The 26280-nt window shown below is 36.6% G+C and overlaps 1 protein-coding gene across 1 annotated transcript in view; it reads right to left on the minus strand.

Annotated features, from left to right (window-relative positions):
- Positions 1 to 3876: 3876 nt before the first annotated feature.
- Positions 3877 to 26280, minus strand: part of LOC126355638 (serine/threonine-protein kinase S6KL) — a 782652-nt gene continuing 760248 nt past the window's right edge. The window contains exons 10-11 of the mRNA XM_050006006.1: positions 23378 to 23490; positions 3877 to 5244 (exon numbers count right to left, since the gene is read on the minus strand). Coding sequence (XP_049861963.1) covers positions 23380 to 23490 — 111 coding nt within the window. The 3' untranslated portion in view covers positions 3877 to 5244; positions 23378 to 23379. The remainder of the gene's footprint in view (positions 5245 to 23377; positions 23491 to 26280) is intronic.

The following is a 26280-nucleotide window of genomic DNA, read 5'->3' on the forward strand; positions in this document are numbered from 1 at the left end:
TTATCTATAGTTTTTCTATGTTTATTGTAATGCCTAGTATTTTCACTTGTCTAGGTATAAGGCTGTTTTCTCTGTATGCAAAAGTGGATCTTGGACTTACACATGGCTCAATATCTTCTATGCTTGGCACATTTGAATACTGCCATTTATTTTGTGAAGAGAGTAAATGATGGACAGGAACTGATAAAACTGAGTGAATAGTAAAATGGCAGAGAATGATGTCCTGTCAACAGGTGAAAACATTTTGGCTGTACGCTGCACTCTGTGCCATGTGCCATCTAACAGCAACATGATGACATACAAATATGTTATGCACTAGCCTACTCTCAAAGTAAATATCAGTAGTACAGTTTACTTCCTGTGCTCCTTTTGGATGAGCATTTGTTTGTTTTGTAACTGAATCATTTCTAAAAATAAATGCTTTGCTATTTTGCACTCGCTTACTTTAGGCAGTGATGTGTTATAGTGAATTTTCACTGACCTAACTTTTTTGTGTACATAAGTACATGAAATATTGGCTTTATGATATATGAATCCTACACTGGGATTCTAAAGCCATTTCAAAATGCTAGAGCTAGGTTTATGTGAAGATTGTGAAAGCAAATGACTATTTAATGGAAAAGTTTTAGGAGATAAAATAACCAGTAAAAGCCCAAAGTAAATAAAAATTATGTATGAAAGTACCTAGACTTCTGTTATAGTTAAAAACAAAGTAGTGGTACATATGTGATAAACAGTGACCAACTGTGCACTGGGGTAGAGAATTAGTGCGTTATCCTTATCCTTAACATCACATATAAACATGATGTGACACATTCGGTGATCATGGCTGAATTATGCCACTGGAATGACAGGAACAAAATGTAATTGTTGCTGGACATCTGTGTGTGTGCATTATTGAACATTCAAATGTATATGCTAATACATGTACAAGTGAAAAAAATTATAGACACACTGATATTTGTTGAATTTAACAACTTTTGAACTTTGTATTTAAGCTATGAATTATCCAAGGAAAGAATGAACTTTAAATTTTGTCTGCATTTAGATTATTCTTATGCTGTGAGCAATGTCCAACTCTTTCCAGATGACAAAAAAATGAGGAAAAAAATGAATAATTGTACATTCTGACCTTATGTTGTTACCTATTGTTAAGAAATGAATCTAAATTTTTATCTATTGTGTATTATTTATCTATTTATTTTAACTCTTTATGCACTATAGTAGTGCATCCTTTCAAAAAGTAGATGTAATGATGCATGTTGTTTCACAAATCATGGAGCCTCAGCACTGCTGCACATATGCAAGCAGACACTGGAGTGAGAACCAACAAGACAACACTATGTGCATGGACTGCAGGTGTACTGATGAAATCAAACCAGCCAGCCTGATACCGCCTGGGTGACGTCACACATCTGGCATCTGATGTCACTCATCTGATGGACTCACAGGCGGCACTGCAATGACTATTGAAACACAAGTGTTTGGAATCAATGTTCACCCTCAGAACATTAGGCTGTCTATGTACCATGTTCACAAGTGCAAATAGAGAAGCCTGTGGCAAGGACTTCATGATGGACAGATTGTACACTTATTGAAATTGTGCTTATCAAACAAATAAAAAAAATGTATGCATATTTTAACTTTTCTTTCTAGGTGTATTAAAGTTGAATTATGACTCACATTCAATGGGCATTGTAATACCCGTTTCTAAAAAAAATATATTTGTATGTGTGTAAGAATCCTGTGTATCAATTAACAGCCAGAGATGTGTAAATGCTTGTGTAATAAATGAAGGTGTGGCCTTCAAACTTTTTAGAGAGTAGCTAGGAGATACCTGGCTATTCACATTTGTCTTTCAGCTTCCAGCCATCAGAATTTAACTATCATGGGCCATAGCTATAAATGATTTCTAATATAAGTAACTGATTTTGACTTATCAATGTGTTGTATCTTTATTAATACACCAAATCACATGTTTATCTCAAAATTTATTGTGAACAAGTTTTATTTTCCAGCTTCTTTCGCAGGGACGATGCAACACTTTGATGTAGCACTATTTTGCCATTGGCATGATATTATTACCAATTTGCAATGTTCATTTTTGTTTATCATATGACCAGAGCCTACAGTCATTAAGAGAAGAAGTCAGAGATTTTTTTAAAAAAAAAGAATCATACAGCACAGAGTGGTTATCAAATCGTGATATGTAATTTACATTTTCTAAAATACCATTGGTCCAGACCTTCCATTGTGTTGCTCCCAAAATCAATCTGGGACACTTCTGGTAAAGTTTTATTTTAAATATTTTAGTGGGCAGAGGAAGAAGACAACTCACAAATCCTCTTGAGCCACTGTCATGATCAATCAATTAAGATGTATTCAATGGAGGCACATTTCCTGAAACATGAAGCCAGAACATAGCCACATTCATTGACAAGTTACTTATTTCTTCCTGTTTAGTTTCTGGAAGTGTGAATACCTACAAAGAGCAGCTTTACAGAAATTATTTCAAATTTCTGTATTCTCCAACGATGTGTTAGGTCACAATTACCAATTAACAGATTTTACATATCTATAGCTCCATGGTCTGAATCTTCAGGTGTCTTAGTCCCTATAGCCCCTTATTTTCCCAATACTTCTAAATTGTTTACTTACTTCAGCTGCTTGTCTTCCATCTGTATTCTCATAACTTTGTTTATTTTATCTCGTGTTTCTGGGTACGTCTCTGTATTTTCTTATGATCTACCTCAAGATCTTTACATGTTTCTTCACCTTCATTTCCTATCTTGTTTCCCCATTTCTGTACCAAAAGAAATCCTTTTCACATAAAGAAACTTCATTCAGAATTTTTTTTTATATGTGCTGTATACTTCCTCCGTTTCTCTTGTCATGCTCCTCTTCATCTGCCAGCAAGATGGCACGGTCTGATTTCCCTCTGTCAGTGTTTTGGAAGTACTATAGAGCTAAATGAAAAACCAAACTCAAACTGATATCACAATTACGACTTTCATAAACTTCTTCACACTAGTCCTTATCCTTTCTGTAAAGGTGTGTATCTTTCCATGATTATAATCTTCACGAGCTACATAAAAAAAATAATAATAAAATAAATAAATAAATAAATTTAAAGGTAAATCATTTACTCTTGCCAGTTATTTCAGTGAACAGTCTACTAGTGTACTTAAACCTTTATTTTCTCACAATGAACAATATAGAACTTGAAACAATAGAAAATACTTAGTAATTATGAAAAAAAAGTGCAGAACTTATCCAAGTTGAGAAAGTGATAGACCTTAATACTGTACAGAACACATAGATTAAGGATCTACCACACAGTGTAACAAATGTAAAATGACCCCTATAGTGAAACAAAACCTGAAAATATCACATACACAAGCATTATAATTTAAATACATTGCAACATTATAGCGTAGTACCATATAAGCTTAAAATTATATGTTTAATACTAGTAATCTCACAAGACTGAGTATTACCATAATGAGGCACTAACATAGGAATCACCATCAAAAACATCAAGTATAGAAGTATTGACATTTCTTATGGTATGATTCAGACATGTAATTTTTGATGGACGGAAACAAAATTAGTAATACTGAAATAGGGCAAAAAATCCAAACACCATGAAAGAAAGACATTTCAAAAATCAACATACCATAATGTATTGGTTCAGAGGAAATACTGTGGATTACTGTGCCTAATTTGTACAATTTCAAAAGTTTTACAATAATTTAAATTAATGTTACATTCCTATAATAGAAGTGAATATACTCTCCCAACTGCACTCTTTTTGTGGCATAAGATACATTTGTGCTTCATGCATTGTTAAAATATATATTGCGTATTTCTCACACATTTTTCCATACCATAGTTAAACATACAGTAGTAAAATAATCCCTGAGAATAAGGCCTCATACGTTTGCTAGATGTGCAGAATTTTTGCAACAAAAAAAAATTGAAGCTGAAGAAAGTCTTTCATTTCTACTTTACACCATATGATATGTGACTGAATGGTATGGTGGTTTACAATAGGCATTATTATACTATATAAACTGCTGCATTACAGGTATGCCTGTTTAATTTCATTTCAAAAAACAAAAACTTTACCATTCATTGATACAATGACACAGTGACTATATATTATTTTGTCCCTCTGAATAGCTGGCGTGGACCCACTATATTCTACACATACATTGATCACTTTGGAACTTATAAATCTACAATAGGGAATATTTATCAATATCTGTCAACAACACACAGTGAGATAAAAACAAAGACATTTATTTATGAATCTAATATCTACTTGAAATGGCAGGCAGAAATGCTATGCGATGAGTACAAAGATAAGAAAATCCTATATTCGGAGGAAACACAATATAAAGCATTGGGTACAAAAAAACTAGAAAAATGAGCATTATTACCATACTGCAGCCAGAGTAAATTCTGTGTCACCAGTATTGCCATAAACCAATGAGCATTTATTCTTTTACAGACTGCCTAGATAAATTATGAAAAGTAGTACAGATCCTTTGTCATGAAATAACAGACAGCATAAGATTTATATGATTAAATGTTATAAGCAAATGACTCAGTAACTTCTAAGTCAGCTTAAAAATTAATATGTGCAACTTTTCAAGCAAAGGTACAAAAAATTAAAATTATAGTGTTTCAAATAATCTCTACAAGTAACACTGAGCCTGCATAAACAATTACACCACTAGATATTCAAAGTGAAGGCAAATGTTTTTCAACAAGAATTTTCAGTATGACAAATTACAAGGAAAAGAAAATGGAGAAGAAGGGGCAATGCTAGTACTGTGAAATTCTTCATTTTTCTAAGTAAATACAAAATAATGATGGTAATAATAGTTAACATCAAAAACACTGAAACTAAAAGCTCAAACACATAAAATAAAAACAAAATGTTATGATCCACAGTCATTACTTAAACTGTTTGGTAAATATAGACCTATTGCATTGGTGGTTTGCATTAGTTTAGACATTTGGTAACATTTAAAAGAGGTAACAATAAAAGAAAGAATAATTGACAAAGTTACACTTTGTTAGAACTTAAAAGCTCTTTTGGTAACTTCTTGTATTCACGGATGGCAATTCCTGTCCATAGTGCAGAAACTGTTTGTATTGTATGATTACATAAAAATAAATGATACCTCCTTATTGATGCAGAACTGCCACTTCTGAAGGAAACACAGATCAAAATACCTACAAAAATATAAAATATTAATCATATTTATAAATGATAATATTATAAATAACAGAAAAATACTAAAGACAACCTACAATTGCCAAGTTACAAATATATTAAGTTTCTATTAATATAATTTGCAGAAAGCACTTTTGTGCAGCAAAAAATCTAAGAGACTGATATTATGAGGAGAAGTAGATAACAATAGGTTGCCTTTCAGAAGAAATAAGATCTTTGTATCAATGACTGACTAACTTCGATGTTGATGCTGAATCTTGTTCTACAGCCACAGTTTCTACTTTTAGAAATGAAGATTAAAATTAAAGTGACGACAACATGTTAAAGGATCACAAAAATCAGAAAATGTCACAGAGTAGCTACTCGATATTCAAGGGGCTCAAGCAGGTATAAAGAAATTTATTTTTCTGGTGTTTCTAAAACTGGAATACATATAACTACCGAAAACACTAAAGGGATCCAGATGACACTGCAGTTGTTACAACTTCAAGAAGATCTGCAAAGACAAATAAATGATAAGACTTTATGTCACTTGTGGTTGAGGTGGCTACCATTACTAGTAAAAACAGCCATTGTGGCATGTGAGAGAAGTGATAAAAGTGTGTGTGTGTGTGTGTGTGTGAAACTTTTTTAGGTAGTTTTAAAAACGTCATGATTTTAAAAACATTGTGGAAAGCACCAATTTCAGATTAAGATGCAAAGTGTATCTTATTTGTTCTTGGGATTGCAGGCACATCTTACCACTCTTATGTTTACTCTTTGTTTTATATCGGACAATTCATTGTTTACTTGGGTTTTTTGTCAAGTCTCATTTACCTAATTGTGTAAAACAAAACAGTTAAATTCAATATTGCTGACTTATTGTATCGTTATTATTGAGTAGTGAAATGCAACTACCAATTGGTGACCCCTGGGATATTGAAGAGCTCAGAGACCCAAGAAAATGTGCAAAGGAAGACAGTGATGATGTGTCAAAACACTGAGTGGGTTCAGATTACACTGCAATTGTTATAGCTGCAAGAAGATCTGCAAAGACAAATAAATGACTTTCAAGCTCAAAGCAGAATGTGAAAAATCATACTGTTATCTCTGCAAATGGCAAGATGGGCTGCAAATACGACAAACAGTTTATTCAATGAGTCCAACACAGTTTCTTATACATGAATGAAAGGGCAGATTCCTCAATCTTTGCCATAAAAAACAAAGTTGTGGTTTGCAATACTGGATGTGGCATTTATGCTGTAGGCAATAATTTAGGTGTCCAAGAAGTATCAATGATCTTGGGCATTATACTAAAGCAATCCTCAGAGCAAAACTACTTCCATTTGAGGGAAATGCTAGGAAGCCGAAAGTGCAAATCAGTAGACCAAAGATGCAACAGATATTACAGAGTGAGCGTACTGATGATATTTATTTATTTGTCGATATAAATCTCTTTTTCAGTACATATATTGTACACAGGATATTGGACAGAAAACCTTTTTAGCTATTGATTTTTCAAATGCCAAACATGCATTTTATAAATTTTTATGACAAATTGGATCTATACAGTTAATAATTACAAATTTTTGAAATACTGTATATTTATAACTTATTTCTACAATTAAAGATACAAAATTACATTTTTTTCCTGCATAAGATACTATGAGCTTGAACAGTAGTAGTTTTTCAGAATGTAGGATGCCACAGAGTTTTTAAAGCTTTGTAGTTCAGGAAAAGATTTTATATGTCTTGGTAATCTGTTATAAAGTTTTGTTCCTGTGTGATATACACCTTTTTGGCATAATGTGGTGTTGCAATGATTAACATGTATGTCACTGTCTGAGCTGGTACTGTAATCATGGACACTTTTGTTTTGAGGAAAAAGGTTTTCTTTTCTCAGTATGCTTTCTTTGACATGCTGATGACTTCCAGTACATAAATGCAGGGAAGGGGTAGGATCTTTAGATCCTTAAAGAAAGGTTTGCACAATTTTCTGCTGCTCACTTGTTTCATTATTCTTACAATTGCCTTTTGTTTCCTGAAAACCGTTATGGCCTGATTACATTTCCCCAGAAAATGATACCTTACTTCAGTATTTAGTGTACATGAGCAAAGTATACAGTCCTAACTGTTTCTGCACTAGTACAGTTGCAGAGAATTTTTACTACATAGCTCATTTTTGCTAGTTTTGAATTTAGGGCTGTGATATGAGGGCTCCATTTAAGATTTTCCTGGATATGAATCCCAAGGAATTTAGTTTCATTGACAGCACTAATGTTTTGGTTATCTATACCACAGGTTGTGCCAGTTTTTTATTTTGATCAGTGTGAAAATTCATGAGTACAGTTTTTGGGGATTAACTATTAGCCTGTTTCTGGTAAACCATTCAGACACTCCTTTTGTAATATCTTTTGCAGATGCAGTAAGATTTTATTTTTTATTCCCTTCAATCAATAGACTGCCATTGGAGTTTTGATTACATATTAGGAGCATCGGTGGAGAAGAGGTAATATATAACAAGGCACTATGTCATGTATGGTTGAGGAATGTACACGATAACAGATCAAGCAAGCACTATGCTAGTGCTTCAGGCAACCAACTACGTCAGCTTAGGGGAGGCAGCCACTATTCAGAAGGAGCAGGTTTGGCATGTCATGTAATTCCAAAAGAGTATCACATTACAAGTAAAGGCACAGTTTTACAGATTGGCCCAGCAATTAATGGCAGCTCAATCATACATACAGAGAACTGATTACACTTTCTCACATTATCATGCCAGTTACATATAAGGGACAAAAAGATAGTTGTTGTCTGGTCGACTGGGGTTCTGCTGAGGAATGCTACCAGTCAGTCAGGATGAGAATGCATTGGTAGTCTTAGAGCAGCGAACTTGCCTGTAACAATACACTGTGTGATCAAAAGTATCCTTACACCCCCAAAAACATATTTTTTTCATATTAGGTGGATTGTCCTGCCACCTACTGCCAGGTACTCCATATCAGCAACCTCAGTACTCATTAGACATTGTGAGAGAACAGAACTGGGTGCTCCGCAGAACTCATGGACTTCGAATGTGGTCAGGTGATTGGATGCCACTTGTGTCATACGCCTGTATGCAAGATTTCCACACTCCTAAACATCCCTAGGTGCACTGTTTCCAATGTGATAGTGAAGTGGAAATGTGAAGCGACATGTACAGCACAAAAATGTACAGGCCGACCTCGTCTATTGAGTGACAGACACTGCTGCCAGTTGAAGATGGTCATTATGTGTAGTAGGCAGACGTCTATCCAGACCATCACACAGGAATTCCAAACTGCATCAGGATCCACTGCCAAGTACTATGACAGTTAGGCGGGAGGTGAGAAAACTTGGATTTCATGCTTGAGCAGCTGCTCATAAGCCACACATCATGCCAGTAAATGCCAAACGATGCTTCGCTTGGTGTAAGGAATGTAAACATTGGTCGACTGAACAGGGAAAATGTTGTGTGGAGTGACCAACCATGGTACACAATGTGGCAATCCGATGGCAGGGTGTGGGTATGGCAAATGCATTCTGAACACCATTTGCCAGAGTGTGTAGTGCCAACAGTAAAATTCGGAGGTGGTGGTGTTATGGTGTAGTCATGTTTTTCATGGAGGGGGCTTGCAGCCCTTGTTTTGCATGGCACTATCACAGCACAGGCCTACATTGATGTTTTAAGCACCTCCTTGCTTTCCACTGTTGAAGAGCAATTCAGGGATGACGACTGCATCTTTCAACACAATTGAGCACCTGTTCAGAATGCACGGCCTGTGGCGGAGTGGTTACGTGACAATAACATCCCTGTAATGGAATGGCCTGCACAGAATCCTGACCCGACACACTTTTAGAATGTTTTGGATCACCGACATCGTTCCAGGCCTCACCAAACGACACTGATACCTCTCCTCAGTGCAGTACTCTGTGAGGAATGGGCTGCCATTCCCCAAGAAACCTTCCAGCATCTGATTGAACATATGCCTGCGAGAGTGGAAGCTGTCATCAAGGCTATGGGTGGGCCAACATCATATTGAATACCAGCATTACCGATGGGGGGCACCACGTCCTTGTAAGTCATTTTCAGCCAGGTGTCCAGATATTTTTGATATGGTACTTGCAAAGAGAAGATGGAATTGGATTCCAGCAGGAAGTTCAAGAGGAAGTTTGTGCTCACAGATGTGGTTGAATCAACATTAGGAGTGGACTTTATTAGTCAACAAAGGCTGCAGATTGATTTCAGTATGGCACAGGTTGCAACGGGTGGTGAAATCATTACAGGTACAAAGGAATATGTGCTACAATCAAAATGTCACTTGGCCAGGCCAGGCTCTCAATGGTTGTGAAGATAAAAACCTGGCCATTTTACTGCACCAAATACCGAGTTTGAAGAGTTGTTGCAAGCTGGCGAAATATGCCATCCAGGCAGCCTGTGGGCATCACCATTTCATTTGATAAAAAAGAAAGATGCTACATCAATGCCCCATGGAGATTACTGAACATTAACTCTTTAGCTGCTACATACGTCCTTTCTCCATTCTATGCTGAGGCAGCTTAGAGATGGCATTCTTGGAGATATGAAATACTTATTATCCGATTTTTCAAAAACTACTAAAACTAAAAAAAAATTTTTCTCACATCTTACAGTCTGATATATTCACTTGATAAAGAACTGAATTTCTTTTTGTTATCTGTCATACTTACCGTGCTGCATCAAATTAAGTAAAACATTGTACGAAATTTTAGAGTTGGAAAAGGTAATAACCAATTGCATAAACTTTATGAATGGTTGGGTTTTGCTTATCTATTGCAATGAATGAAATGTAGATAAGATACTGAAATGTCATTTAAAACTGAGATGAGAATGTTATCTCATTTTGTTCTCGAGTTATAGGATTTTAGATCTCAAGGATGAGTGTGTGCTTAATGTGCCCATTCACATCTGTGCAAATCATGAATCATGTGATTATAACAATCATCATATCACATAAGCAATTCTTGACATTAAAACAAGGCCTCTTTGCAAATGATAGCTCGCAATGAATCACATATGTTGTTTGATAAATACTCAAAATTTTGTTCACCGAGATGTTGAAGTAACTCATCTGCAGCAGTGAGAGGTTAGTGATTCAGGATGCATTCAAATGTCTATAGCACTGTAGCAAAATCCAAGTGGCATCCGTGTACATGGCGACAGCACCTGGGGAATGGCATAGCATGGCATCGCGTTTTCGCTGTCCAGCTCACATCACTGCACATCAGGGACGGCACCGGAACCAACACTGTTTCTTGAGCGTCCACACTGTGCAATGTGCAACTCCATCATACGACCAGCTACTACCCAACAACCAATAAGATGGTACAGTGCTGGCATAGAACATTAACAGCTGCACTTACATGCAATCGGAATAGTTGTCCCCTGCACTACTGCTGTTCTTATTGAGCCTTCACACAGCATATAAGCCAGACACAGAGATTATTTTCAGAGAAACATTATGCCTACCACTGAAATTGTTTCCAACATGTCAGCTGCCAGTGGAGACACAACTGCCATACCTGATACAGCAGATCAAAGTCAAAATATCTAAACTACAACCTTCACCAGCACCATGCCATGGTGAGCAAGAAACTTTTGCACAGAGAGATCTTAAAACATGCTCTCACATAAAATTAAGAATGATGCAGTGGAGCCCACAGGGGTGTTTAGAGTTTTAACGTATAATGATCATATGCTGCAGGTAATGTATGATGATAAGTCACTGATAGCGTCACTTGGAAGAGTAGAAGCAGCATATTAGCTAACACCAGACATGCGTATAGAACATCAGGAAACTGAGGACTACACATCAGTGACTTCAAGTCCAACTGGTGGTGGGGCTGGCCGGCCATTAGCCTAACAATTAGAATTTCTCAAATGACTTTGTGTTAATAAAGAAGCAAATTTTAGACCTGGTTACTGTACAATGGCGCATTCACTCACTCTATTACATGTCCTCACTTTCCTTTGAACAACTACTTGGATGGCACTTGTCATATACATATTCAAAACAAATCTACTCATATACCAAGAACATCTAATGAATGCTGTTTTTGCACAACTACATCATTCCTTCCAAAGATTTGGCATAAAACAGGCTTGGTTTACATTTTAAGATATTTCTTATTCAGGACTGTTGCTGAAAGATAATGGTAAATTATGCTATGAATCATTGTTACATCCATGTTTTGCGCTGGTTTATACAAGCACACTACAATTTTGAAACCCCAAAATGAAGTTCTGTACTACACCTCACTTTAAAAATGCACTGGCAGTTGCCTATGTCTCGCCACTCACGACGAATTCACAAATCTTGATGTTACCCAATGGTTAAGATTAGGAACTGCTGTGATGGTTGTGTAAATTATTTACAAATTATGGTTTAAGGGTTTTGGGTATTCTTCCTTTTCATTTAATATTTTATACATTTTCTTTTTCCTTTATAATTCATTTCACTAATGACTAAAAATGTCTTAATTACTAATCTTGTAGTACATATTAATAATAACTGTTGAATACAACTTTCTGTAGCTATGTGAAAATATGACCAAAATTAGACTTCAGGTGATGAATATCGAAAAGGTATGCAATAATAAATAAATAAATGAATAATCCAAGTCATTTGAGAAATTCATTTGCCTATCCTGTTACTGGTCCTCACTGATTGTCTTATTAAATCTCCTATTCTTAACATCTCAGTACAGAAAAAAAAATGGCAGAGTGCATCTGAAAATCAAAAACAGGTTCTCTGCTCCAGAGTGAGGTGCCTTGACCATTATGCCTGTGGTGCTTTTCTTTAACAGTATATACCTTATGGGTACAAAATGGCATTCATTGCAGTTCCTTTTCTTTATTTATAGAAAAATCTGCACTTGCTTTCTTTTTCAATTATCTATTGATCCTGTCAATTTTGAGTTAGCTGTGTGTCATGAACTTTAAATGTGGTATTCTCACAACCTGAGACTCTCTTAGTATATGCAGTACTGTAACATATTAAGAAAAGTTGTAAGAAAATCCAGGAGCATACAAATTTTGGCAGAAATTGACAGATCAGATAATATAATAAAATCAGTAGTACAGAATGTCATTAACAGAGACACAGGAAAAATATCCATAGAAGATAATGCTAGTTTTGTAAATGAGAGGGAAAGCATTGTAAAAGGAAGTCCATTTGAAACAGATATTTTTAATAACTGCATTTTAAAAATAGATGAGAAAATTGGAGCAGATAGCTCAGAAGGGAAAGCAAAACAGTGCACTGATGAAACAATACAGAGGACATTTGGTTAGTTAAAAATTAATCTCCCATCCCCATATGCAGTAAGGAAAATTATCATGACTCCAAAAATTAAAAGATCATATTGGATGAATAATATCTCCAATAAGACACTAAAGAGTTGTGGCCCTATAATATGTAATGTTCTTAGTCATTTATGTAATGCATCATTAACTCAGGGTGTTTTCTGAGAAAGATTGAAATATACCATTGATGGAGATCTTTATAAAAAGATTTACTCCACAGACAGCAGTAACTATGCCAGTGTCAGTTCTTTTATTATTTTCTAAAATTTCTGGTAAGGTAATGTATTCCAAAGTTCTTAGCCACCTGTGTGGTAATCGGACGCTTAACCAATCACAATTTAGATTTGAGAAGGGCCATTCTAATGAATCAGCTGTCTATTACATTTACTGAGTACATAATGAAATCTCTGAATCATATAATATCACCAATAGGGATCTCATGTGGCTTATGAAAGGCAGTTGATTGTGTCACTCATAATAATCTTTTAGAGAAGTTAAGTTTTTGTGGAATATGTAGTTCAGGAAATGATTGTTTTAGTTCTTGTTTAAGAAACAGAATGCAGAAAGTTACCTTAGGTTGTTTGAGTAATACAGAAAGGGATGCCACATAATCTGCATGCAGGAAAATTATTTTGGGAGTCATGTTCTTTCTTTATGTTAGTGAGCTGCCATTTTATTTGACTCAGGGGCAGAAATAGTGCAGTGTGCAGGTGATACAAAGCACTGCTGTCAAACTGGGCAAAGAAGCATCAAGTGAAAAAGTAGAAATAATGTTTCTGTGAAAGTTACTATATGGTTTGGTATTAATGGGCTAGCTTTAAACACAGTACTGTACTGTCAGAAATATCCCCCTCCTATTAACCTAGCATACTAACAAGAAATAATACACATGTCTGGAAAAACAATATACTACACTGGCTACTTTTATCAGAAGAATAACTGCCAAAACTGGGAATACAGAAGTCAGTAAGTTAACATACTTCGCAAATTTACATTCATTAATGTCTTGTGGGATAATATTCTGAGAAATTCCTCACTTAGCCAAAAAGTGTTCACTGCACAAAAGAAAGTAATTAGAATAATTATGTGTGGAGTTTACACACATACATCTTGCAAGTATCACTTTAAGCAGCTGGGAATATTAACCACATTCTCACAGTTCATTTATTCACTTACGGAATTTGTTACTAGCAAACCACAGAAGTTTGAAGGTAACCGAAGTATTCAAAAGTGCAACACTAGAAACTAAAATGATCCGCATTACCTTTTAATGAATCTAGCTTTGGCACAGAAAGGGATGACAACTCCTTCTATACCCATGGAGAAATTCTTGACTAGAGATAATTAGCCATTAAAAAATTGCAAATGATTAGCATGTAGCCACATAAATAATAGTTTTTCTTGACTCGTATATAGGTACTATATTTTTGTTCTGTTGATACATGGCACATCATAATGTTTATCATTAATTCGACCTATGGAACAAGTAGCTCACTAACTAACCAACAATTGCATTGTTGTCACATCTGGATTTTATCCAGATTTCTGTGCACAGTACCAAAAACTGAGAGCCAAAACATTATGACCACCTGCTTAATGCTTGTTTGTCCACCTCTGGAATGAAATACATCACTGATTCTGTATAACAGAAATCCGACAGTCTGTTGGTAGGTTTCTAGAGGTATATGGCATTAGCACAGGTCAAGTAATTCGCATAAATGAAGGGGCGCTTATTTGCATACACAGCGAAGAATCCAATAGCAAGCCAGATGGGTTCCATAACATTTACATCAGGCAAATCTGGTCACCAAGACATCAATGTGAATTCACTATAATGCTCCTCATACCACTGTAGAACGATTCTGGCTCTGAGACACAGACTGATAAAAGAGGACATTGCTGTCGGGGAAGACATCAAGTATGAAGGAATGCAGGTGGTTCGCAGCTGTCAGTATGTCTTTGATTACTACCACAAGTTCTTTGCAAGTGCAGGAGAATGTCTCCCATAGCATAATACTGCTCTCACCAGCCACAGTGTCCAAGGTGTGCTGCGTTTTTGAGCCATTGTTCATCTCAATGACAACATTTGTGGAGACGACCCTCGGCCTAGTGTAGCAAAAATGTAATTCCCCTGTAGACTGACATGTTTCCATTGATTGACAGTTGAATCCCAATGGTTCCATGCCCACTGAAATCATAATTGATTATGTCATTGAGTCAGCATGTGAGCACATAGGGGTGGTCTGCTGTGGAGCTCCATGTTCAACCACATACAATGAACTGTGTAATCCAAAACATTTGTGCATGCACCAGCATTGTGTTCTTTCAGCAGAGATGCCACAGATCACCATCTACCATACTTTGCAGAACAGACAAGCCTCAAAATCCCATGTTCTGTGAAGAGTCATGTACGTCCAACCACTTAGTGTCTAGTGGAAGTTTCATTGCCCTTCTACCTCTTTCTATCGATGCTCATGACAGTAGTACATGAACTTCCGACCTGCTTTGCCATTTTCGAGGTACTCTCTGCTCCACTTACATACTTTTGTTACCTACAATGCCACCAGACAGCATCCAGCATCACTGTGGGCAGTGGTCATAATGTTTTGGCTTATCAGTGAATGAGCTCCAATGACTTTAAGGACTTCTTTAAATTGGGTGGGGGCAACACAGAGTGAACTTCCTGGGTAGTGGGTAGCACCCTCTGATTTGTAGTGGACCCCTGGTATATTTCAGTGGACCTTACAGTTCACATCCCAATGGAGAAGGCCTAGGAAGTTACAGAATCTTCAAAGTCTTTGCTTGAAGTTATCTACTTAGCTCAGAACTAGAGGACCACTATCACTTCTGAGGACAATGATGTGGACTGAGAGCTTTGTAGAAATTCTGTGAGCAAGTCTGGTCTTCTCAAATCTTCTCTGTCAGTCACTGTAATCAACCAATTGCTATCCAGATGCGCAGATTACAGGCATCGTTTGTCCTAACATCTGTCACAATCTGCAACTGGGTGTAACCTGTTCTCTCAATAGCTATCTGAACAGCTTCCACAATGTGTTTAAAGAGGCCCCAGGCATATACACTGAGTAGACAAGATCATCACACCCACCCCTTCTAGCTACTTCCCTAAGAGGTACCATTATTCGCTGAAACATTCGAACTTCTGATGATTAACAGATCTTTATCTTTTTGTAATTGCCTGTCCAACACTTGAGTTTTTTAAAAAAAACATGTGTACTTTTAATTAGAATTGATGATATAGTATGAATTTTGTGTGAGATTTTCAAATGTTCTTTGTACATATACACCTTGACACTATTACCATACTTTTCTGCATTAAAATTCTTCTATTAGGCTGTAACGCAGATATGATTTCAGTCTATGTTAAAAAGTAAATGCATTGTAAAGCTATTGTAGATCTGACAACTTATTGTTGTGCCTTCATGGTATTCTAGAGTGAACACATTTTATCCTTATTATACACTTTCCTTATTATACACTCGTGTGTGGTGATAGAGAATTCCTCCTTCAGTCGAGAGCTACACTTCCTCCCTCGGCCACCCTCCCTAAAAAAGTCTGTCATTTTCTATAATGGAAATGTTGCACTGCTTAAACATTTAAGAAAATTTATAATGTGTTACTTCAATTTTTTCAGGTTCCTATCAGTGTAAATACCTAAGAGTTTAGGTTATTTTGTTTCATTTATTGATTTTTTTTTTATTTCATCCAATGACCATAACACAAAAGTTTCAGCACTTAGACGTTTAAGAAGATCTGTCAGAAAAGAGTTTTCTTCAGGTTGTTGTCAGTACAAATACAAAGAATTTAGAATATTTACACTACTGGCCATTAAAATGGCTACACCAAGAAGAAATGCAGATGACAAAAGGGGATTCATTGGCCAAATATATCATACTAGAACTGACATGTGATTACATTTTCACGCAATTTGGGTGCATAGATCCTGAGAAATCAGTACCCAGAATAACCACCTCTGGCCGTAATAATGGCCTTTATATGCCTGGGCATTGAGTCAATCAGAGCTTGGATGGCATGTACAGGTACAGCTGCCCATGCAGCTTCAACGCGATACCACAGTTCATCAAGAGTAGTGACTGGCGTACTGTGACAAGCCAGTTGCTCAGCCACCAATGACCAGACGTTTTCAATTGGTGAGAGATCTGGAGAATGTGCTGGCCAGGGCAGCAGTCGAACATTTTCTGTATCCAGAAATGCCCGTACAGGACCTGCAACATGCGGTCATGCATTATCCTGCTGAAATGTAGGGTTTCGCAGGGATTGAATGAAGGGTAGAGCCACGGGTTGTAACACATCTAAAATGTAACATCCACTGTTCAAAGTGCCATCAATTCGAACAAGAGGTGACTGAGACGTGTAAACAATGACTCCCCATACCATCACGCCGGGTGATACGCCAGTATGGCGATGACGAATACATGCTTCTAATGTGCGTTCACGTGATGTCGCCAAACACGGATGTGGCCATCATGATGCTGTAAACAGAACCTGGACTCATCTGAAAAAATGACGTTTTGCCATTCGTGCACCCAGGTTCGTCATTAGTATACCATCGCAGGCGCCCCTGTCTGTGATGCAGCGTCAAGGGTAACTGCAACCATGGTCTCTGAGCTGATAGTCCACGCTGCTGCAAACGTCAACGAAATGTTCACGCAGATGGTTGTTGTCTTGCAAACGTCCCCATCTACTGATTCAGGGATCAATATGTGCCTGCACGATCTGTTACAGCCATGCGGATAAGATGCCTGTCATCCCGACTGCTAGTGATACAAGGCCGTTGGGATCCAGCACGGCATTCTGTACTACCCTCCTGAACCCACCAATTCCATATTCTGAAAACAGTCATTGGATCATGACCAACGCGAGCAGCAATGTCGGGATACGATAAACCACAATCGCAATAGGCTACAATCTGACCTTTCTCAAAGTCAGAAACGTGATGGTACGCATTTCTTCTCCTTACATGAGGCATCACAACGACGTTTCACCAGGCAACACCGATCAACTGCTGTATGAGAAATCGGTTGGAAACTTTCCTCGTGTCAGCGTGTTGTAGGTGTCGCCACCGGCGCCAACCTTGTGTGAATGCTCTGAAAAGGTAATCATTTGCATATCACAGCATCTTCTTCCTGTCGGTTAAATTTCATGTCTGTAGCACATCATCTTCGTGGTGTAGCTATTTTAATGGCCAGTAGTGTAGTTAATTTATTGACTTCAGCTATCTCATATAAAGTAAGACTCCTGCTCAGGGTCTTATCAATATAAATACCTACGAATTTAGATTATTTTGCTTCATTTAATGACTTTGGCTAACTTGAATACTTTCCAAGAACACCTCTCATACAGAACATTTAGATTAAAGGAAATAATTCGACAAAGATAAACCAAACCAATATTGGTAAGGTCCAAATGAATGTCCTAAGATTTGTTATGCCAAAGAATCTCTTGTTTTGTCTGTCCTGAACTCAAGACTTTTTTTTATTATTACAACAAGGTTTAGAAATTTGGAAGCAATGTAAGAAGAGAGTTGTAGATAATGCAAAATCACTTACTTCTTAAGATATATTGAGAGCCAGCAATCTAAAAAAACGAATGAGTTAACAGATCTCAGTTATTATCAGGTAGTAGAATGACTTCAATACAGCAAATCAGAAATTGATGTCTAAGCCGCTCTACATACTACCTAACAAACTGTTTTACTTCAAATATTTAAATACAAATACAAGACTGAAGCGCCTAGAACCGCTCGGCCACACCGGCCGCCCTATAAACCTTAAGAAAGCTCATTTATGTTACAATGTTACAAGGCAATGAAAAATAAAAATATTCCACATACAGACCAGCAGTTTGATGTTAGGATGGAGCTATCCATATGTGCAATGTCCTTAGCGAAATTTTTACGCAAACAATCGGTTACTATTCTCTGTGAACCCCGGTTGACTGGAACTATACCTGTGAATATAAGGCTTTCATGAAGCTACTACATGAAGAAGACCTCTTGCTGAAACCCGGATGAAAATTTGAAATGTGTTTCTTTCTATATACATGTGAGAAAATTACTTTGACAACCATTTGAAATTTATGTCTAGGTTATGTTCAGAAGTCTGCTTCATGGTTTGGTTTTTATAGCGAGTTGTAGCTCCCTCTGTATACGGATGGATGAGCCAGGTTGGAGGAACATACAGGCATATCATCTACATTAATGAATAGGATAGAATTTATACTTGATGCAGTTCAACTCAAATGTGGATAAATGGAAGTTACGTGTATGGGTGAGATAAACATTCAGGTAATGTGCAAATATCATATTGATGGTATTTGACTCAGATATGGTGATTAATTATCTAAGTATAATTCTGCCAAACAATGTGAAATACAAAAAATACATAAAAGTCATTTGTAGGTAAAGCAAATGACCTACTATGATTTACTGTGAGATTTCTGGAAAAATGTTGTACATCCATAAAGGACATTGTGATCCATTACAGAGCACTGCTTCAGTGTTTATGTTTCCCATCAGGTAGGAATAAAAAAGTAAGCACCGAATTAGCTCAAAGAAATACTGCAAGACATGTTACTAGTCAGTTTGAATGAACATGTTCACGAAAACAGGCCAGAATCTTTGGAGAGATAAAGTTGTTCTTTACACAGAGCATTACTGTGGAACAACTACTGTATTTTCACAGATGGCAGACTAATTCTACAGACTCCCTTGTCCAAAACACAGGGGATCGGCGGTAGTGCAGAGGTATAGAGACAATCATTTTTTCTCTTTCCCCATTTTTGAATGGAACAGGAACGATAATGACTACAATTGTACACTGTGTCCTCCATCATTCTGTGTGTAGAGAACTGCAAAGCGTATATATAGATGTTGATTACGATCATGTCTATTAAAGCACTGATGTGTTCAAACTAACTCTGATAACTGTACTCCTGGTTCTTGAACAAAAGTAACAGTCATAACACAAAGTCATTTTTTCTGAATAATTGCTGAAAGAAGGCAACACTAAGGTATGCTAATGGTAAGTACAGTACAATTAGTAACAGGAAGCTACGCACAAGTGTCTGTTTGTACTGTAGGTTCACTCACATTGTAGTACAGTACCGGCATATTTATTAGGCCTACTACCACTACCACTACTACTACTACTATTATTACTACTATTATTATTATTATTATTATTATTATTATTGGTGTTTGCGCACCCATTATCTCCAGCCTGTACATCTGACATTCTCGTGTATAGCATGAATGGTAGCGATGACAGTGAAATGGAACATTGTGTTTCTATTGTTATTGGTAGGGTTGGGAAAATTTCTCAAAAACGAAAACGTGAAAAATAACCAAATCAACTGTTTTTAGTGAAACAACACGAAATCGGTGACTTTTATGACATATCGTGAAATTTGAAATTCAGCCACATAAAAGTGTTATAGGTAAATCCGAGGACAACTGCTTACTAATATTCGTAACTGACAGTCATTCAGTGTTAAAAATGCATTTTGACATCGTGTATAATCTCAAAATGACAGTTCACTTGCAGTGTAATGAACTTCGTTGTGAGAATGAGAAGAGCACCAAAATTGGCAATAAAGTAACACTGAATTTGGCAAAAAATAACACGGAAATTGCAAAAAAAAACCGAATATGGCAGAAAAATGTCAATTAATTTGGCATAAAATAACTCTGCCTTTTGACCAAAAAACACCAAATTCGGCAAAAAACAATACAAAATACTGAATTTGGCACCAAAATACATCTGAATTTGATAGAAAATGCAAAGAATTTGGCTAAAAACAACGTTGACTTGGGGAAAAAAGACACCTAATGTGGCAAAAATTAACACTAGAACTGTAAAAAAACCGAATTTGGCAAACATTAACAATGAGTTACGCAAAAAATAATAATAAATCTGGCTAAAAATAACAACGAATTTAACAATAAAATAAAACTATTTTTTCCTGTCACCTTGTCATTGGAGAAGAAAAAAGGAGCAGAAAGAAAACAAGAGGTCTAAATCCGATTTTTAAATGGAACATATCTATGTTGGTGAACACTAAAAAACAAAGTCAACTTATTTTTAAAAAACCTACATCTTTCTATAGAATTTTATGTATAAAACATACATAAATGTAAGGCATGTTATTTGTGCCAACGTGCAGTGCCACGCCTCTTCACACAGCATTCTTCTATCGCACTTCTTTGCATTTCGCTTTGTAAAATTTAAGTGTGTATATTTTGTAATGGAAGCCATCGAACATATATTCAGGGCAGTGGTGCCTCTCCTCCTCCCAGTCGGCTGATTTGACATCCTAGCCCTTAAAAAAATCGCACAGTACTGGGTGGGATTATCCGTGACCGGGAGCATAAGAAAAAAATTTGCTCTCTTTACTGCCTATTAGCTAATTAATGTCTCTTTGTGTGACATAAAATTAAATATAGAAAACATAAAACCAATGAAGACAAGAGACAAACAAGACAATACACATTTCGTCAATCCTTAGGTCCCAGTATTTCTTCTCTATATTGCTACAGCTTTACATGTTGTATTTTCCTGTCTGCAAAATAATTTACCTCAGCAAAGTTCGTCACATTTTGCTACATCAAAAATTAAAAAATACAAATCTAATCCTAATCTAATCTAATATTACTCTAATACTGAAAAAGCTGTTAATACAAATAGCATCCACGACTGGTGTGGTTTCTTGATTTGATTAATACGTCTATTTTGTCACAGTCTGTTAGATAAAACAAAATAGGTCTTTCTAATATTGCAGCAATCGTGACACATGCCACAAAAGCAAGACTATTTTATCACAACTAGGCAATTTCATCTACCTCATTTACATAAATAACACAATGGAATATAATTCATTAAATACCAATATAAAATGTCTACCACGCCTACCACAAGCAAAAAGTTTTATATTACATAAGTTTCACTTTTCATTCATATGCATGAGTTGGAAAAGTTGTAGTACGAGGTTTTCATATAAATTTGGGGTCGTCATACTCTTCCATATAATTTAAGTGATGTCCCCATTTTTTCTCCTTCCTCGTTCTAACAGACAATCTTGTCTCCATAACTCTGTATGTATTCTTGCCATTGTCACAACTTATTCTCCGGTTTATTTCAATAACTCTGTCAGAATAACCATTTCAGGTATCCAGCGTTTGTTCTCCTGTTAGCCATTATTACGTGTTCGTACAACGCGTTTTCCGCGCTACTCCGAGAATAGGACTTAAAGCTGACTGTTCACAAACCCAGTCAACCACATAAACAAACAGCAATCGACATTCACGGGTTCAGCTTTATTCAGCTCACCTCGCATAGCCCCTTCCACTGCTGTCTGCAGAAAATTTTTCTATTTCTAATTCGACGCAGAAACTTCATGTACAGTATGTACGCATTCAAAAATCAACTTATGATTCGTTCAGAAATCAAGTTGGAATGTGTCCAAAAGTGTTCATAATCAACAGGGCTCTATTTCAAAATCATCTGAATATCCAATAGACCAACGTGCGCTGGATGCTAGGCGCTTTGTGAAACAAGATTTTTTTTTCTTCAAGAATATTAATTTGGCGCCTCCTGAAATTGTTGCCCATGCCTCCCCAGATCTGGCCTGCCATCAGTCGACTGATCACTGGGAAAAGATTTAGAATTTACTGTGCAAAATGATACTAGCTTGTGATCAGAACTTGCATTCCAATTTCTCATCTCTATACAGTATATCTCCACATATATTCATAGATTAAAAAAGATTGGAAGAAATTACTTCTCTAAAATTTTTGTGAAATACAGGTGATGATAAGCTCCGATGGAGATAACATACAATGTCTGTTGCAAATTAGGCACCATAATATTTAATATGAAACAGATTCCACATTATGCTAATAAACATCTCCTAAGTACAGTATACCTTTCACTATTTGAACCAAACTTACAATATCGAGTTACTGTCTGGGGAAACTCCAACACCAATAACAAAAAAATTATTTTTCTCTTGCAGAAAAAACCATTAGAGCCATTCTGAATTTAAAAAAAAAAAAAACATATTCATGTAGAACTACCTTCCATAATATAAAAATATTGACTTTTCCATCGACTTGCATACACAAAACAATACTTTTATTAATCAAAGGCAATACATTACTAGAAAAAAATGCAGACGTTCATGTACATGACACAAGAAATAAAGTCCAGCTGAAAACTATGCCTCAAAAACAGAGAGCTGCTGTAGAAGGTCGTCAGTACTCTGATGCATGATTTATAAAGTATCTTCCCAGGAGTCAACAGGACAGTAGGTATGAAAGAGTATTCAAGAGACTTCTAAAGGATTACTGAATGGGAAAAGAATTTTATGGCATAGAGGAGTATATATGTAAGAGTGAGGAAAGCTAGTAATACTTGTATGTATGTATTGAATCAGTTTAAAATATTGTAGTATCATATACTGCATGTAAATAGGTTGATAGTATGTTGTTTCATACCACAAATTTATTTTCAATATTTTACGTTATTATGTTTAAGTTGACCTGTCCTCTGTTACAAGTACACACCCTGTACATAATGCAATCAAATGGAACCAAATAAAAAAATCAATCAATCAAGATGTTATCAAAGTACTGATGTAAATCATTTGTATGTCATACAACCAATTAAATAAAAAGTTTGAAGTATTCTAATGGGTACAAGATAATGACATTCTTTAAATTTGACTTAAAAATGTCAACATATTAAATAACTTACCATCATTTTGAGTCTGGAGAAAAATCTCTAAATGAAGTATCATCTGACACAAAATCAGATGATGTTACAGGCCCGTCAGGAAAGTATTTTTCCAATATTTGGAGTGGATGAAACTATATAAAAAAAAATGAATACTGTAAATCTTTGCTTATTCACCAGAAACAGAGACAACATAATGTGAAAACTGTGACCAAACATGTATCAAACCCACACAGTTAAACTACTGAATATTTCACTTTATCATCAAGGTCTCATGTTGGATTCACACTTCCAGCCATTAACATTGCAAAATCAGGAAGGATATCAAATAATAAATACTGCAAAATGAGAAAGATATCAAGTAACTAATTTTTAATTATTGAACAATAAAGTATAGCACTTGACTAAATTTTTAGGTGATTTCGAGCTATGTAGGATGTGAAGTACAGCTGTTTTCAATGGATGATAAATTTGGAGACCATGATGGCCAACGCAAGAGTTAAATCTTATGTGTAGTGATTTAGGTCAGGATAGCATTGGAAAAATATCATTTTGTTCAAAGATAACATCACAGATGCCTCAAAGGTACAGTACAGCCCATGGTTTTTCATGTCAGATGTATAACGCCTGCTACTCAGATTACTGGCTACATGGAACACAAGTGATTGTGTTGTGTATCCAATGGCATTCTATACCATCATGGCACGTGCTGAACCCCTGTGACATTGACACATGCAATTAATCTAGCAACATTAATTATACCTAAAGTTTCCATACATAAATAGATCCATCATGATACTGCATGTAGAACTAGGATTCACTGAAAAGATGTCATGGAGCCACTTCTGCGCCCTGAGCTGTCACTGAGCACCACTATTGGGCATGCCTTGTCTGCTGCCCCATTGTCTGAAGCCACAACAATTATCTCCAGTTGACTGTTCATCATGCTCCAGATGTCACTCCAGTTTTAGTGTGGTTCCTTCTCTTGCTGCAAACAAATCCATTTCTTAACTCAGAGTATGTGAAATGGCTAAAAGACCCTGCACAGCCAAATGAACACTACCTCAGTCCTCTTGGAAATTCTGGCAACTGAAATCCTGAAAGGCATTGAATATGGCCCTACATAGCCTATTGATTTCGCATTCTCATCACAGTTGGGTGAACCCAATTAATGTGAGCAGAAATAGCATGGAACAATAACTCGGCTTTGAAAGGTCTCAACCATGTCAATCGAATTGTGACATATGCTGGTAGATGTTTCTCCCTTTCATCCAACAAGAACTTCTCACAAACAAAAAGCATACAAATGTGATTCCTGAATGAGAAACCTGCTGTGTTTTCTTACTTCACATACAGAAAGTAGAAGCTGTTACTCCTACCTACTTCATGTGGTTGCACTAAAATGCTAAATCAACATTTTGCATATACAAAGACTTCACGCTAATTTGACGTTTGTTACATATTGCTTCATTGTGTAACTATTTTAATGATCCAGAATGAGAATTTCACTATGCAGCGGAGTGTGCGCTGATATAAAACTTCCTGGCAGATTAAAACTGTGTGCCGGACCGAGACTCGTACTCGGGACCTTTGTCCTTCGTGGGCAAGTGCTCTACCATCTGAGCTACCCAAGCACGACTCATGACCATTCCCCACAGGTACTGGCAGAATTGCCGCTGTGGGGACGGGTTGCGAGTCGCGCTTGGGTAGCTCAGATGGTAGAGCACTTGCCCGCGAAAGCCAAAGGTCCCGAGTTCGAGTCTCAGTCCGGCACACAGTTTTAATTTGTCAGGAAGTTTCATTTTAATGATCATCAATCTTTCAGTGTAGGAGGGTGTGCTGAAAAGCAATGCTCCCAATTTTTTAATGTGAGAACTCTCAAAGATTTTTAAATGAAACAAACGTTATTAACGATCTACATCTTTATCTTTCTTGTCTAATTACTTATCTGTCAACATAGTCATCCTGGTTCAAAATCGTTCAAATGGCTCTGAGCACTATGGAACTTAACATCTGAGGTCTTCAGTCCCCTAGAACCCAGAATTACGTAAACCTAACTAACCTAAGGACATCACACACATCCATGCCTGAGGCAGGACTCGAACCTGCAACCGTAGCGGTCGCGCGGTTCCAGACTGAAGCGCCTAGAACCGCTCGGCCACTTCGACCGGCAGTCATCCTGGTGGGGAATACATTGCTCCCAATGGAAGATTAGTTTGTTGATACCGTCACTGTAGAACGTTTGACTTTGTTGACAGAGTCACAACTTCATCTCTGTTTGCACTGCTTCATTACTATTAAAATGAAGAATTGCCACTGATCATTCTCCATAAAATCCCGACTTAAAGGTGTTCTTTAAGTTCTGAAAACAGACGAAAAACTGATGAGGCGAAGTCGGGATTTTATGGAGAATGATCAGTGACAATGAATCCAAGGCATCGAGACTGTTCTAGACGTTGCAGCGCTTGTGTAGTATCCGGCATTACCATGTTGAAGGAGAGTTTGCTCCATGTGCAGAAGTTTTCTGCGGTTAAAAACTCGACTGCAGCGCGTTGTTTCTCACACAATGGCATAGTTATGTTACACACCGCCATGTTACACAATACATTTCGGAGCCCTGTGGTGGCAGAGGGTTGCACTTTGCATCAGCAGAGCAAAAAATTCGACTGAGTAATGTGCATGACATGTAACACCTCAAACAATATTGAGAACAAAATAAAAAAAAAATCGGAGGCGGTACTTTTCACCATGATTTCATAATAATACTGAAGAAAAAATTAACTGCTGTAATATACGATATTACTTCTTCACAAAAGTCAGATATTTTATGAGAAATGAGAACTGTGGACACTGTCTCAGGGACAGTATAATTTAGTAGTCTGTAATCACCATATTTCCTCCCAAATACACTGCTGAACAAAAAG

Source organism: Schistocerca gregaria, chromosome 1, assembly GCF_023897955.1.
Source record: "Schistocerca gregaria isolate iqSchGreg1 chromosome 1, iqSchGreg1.2, whole genome shotgun sequence".
Lineage (NCBI taxonomy): Eukaryota > Metazoa > Arthropoda > Insecta > Orthoptera > Acrididae > Schistocerca > Schistocerca gregaria.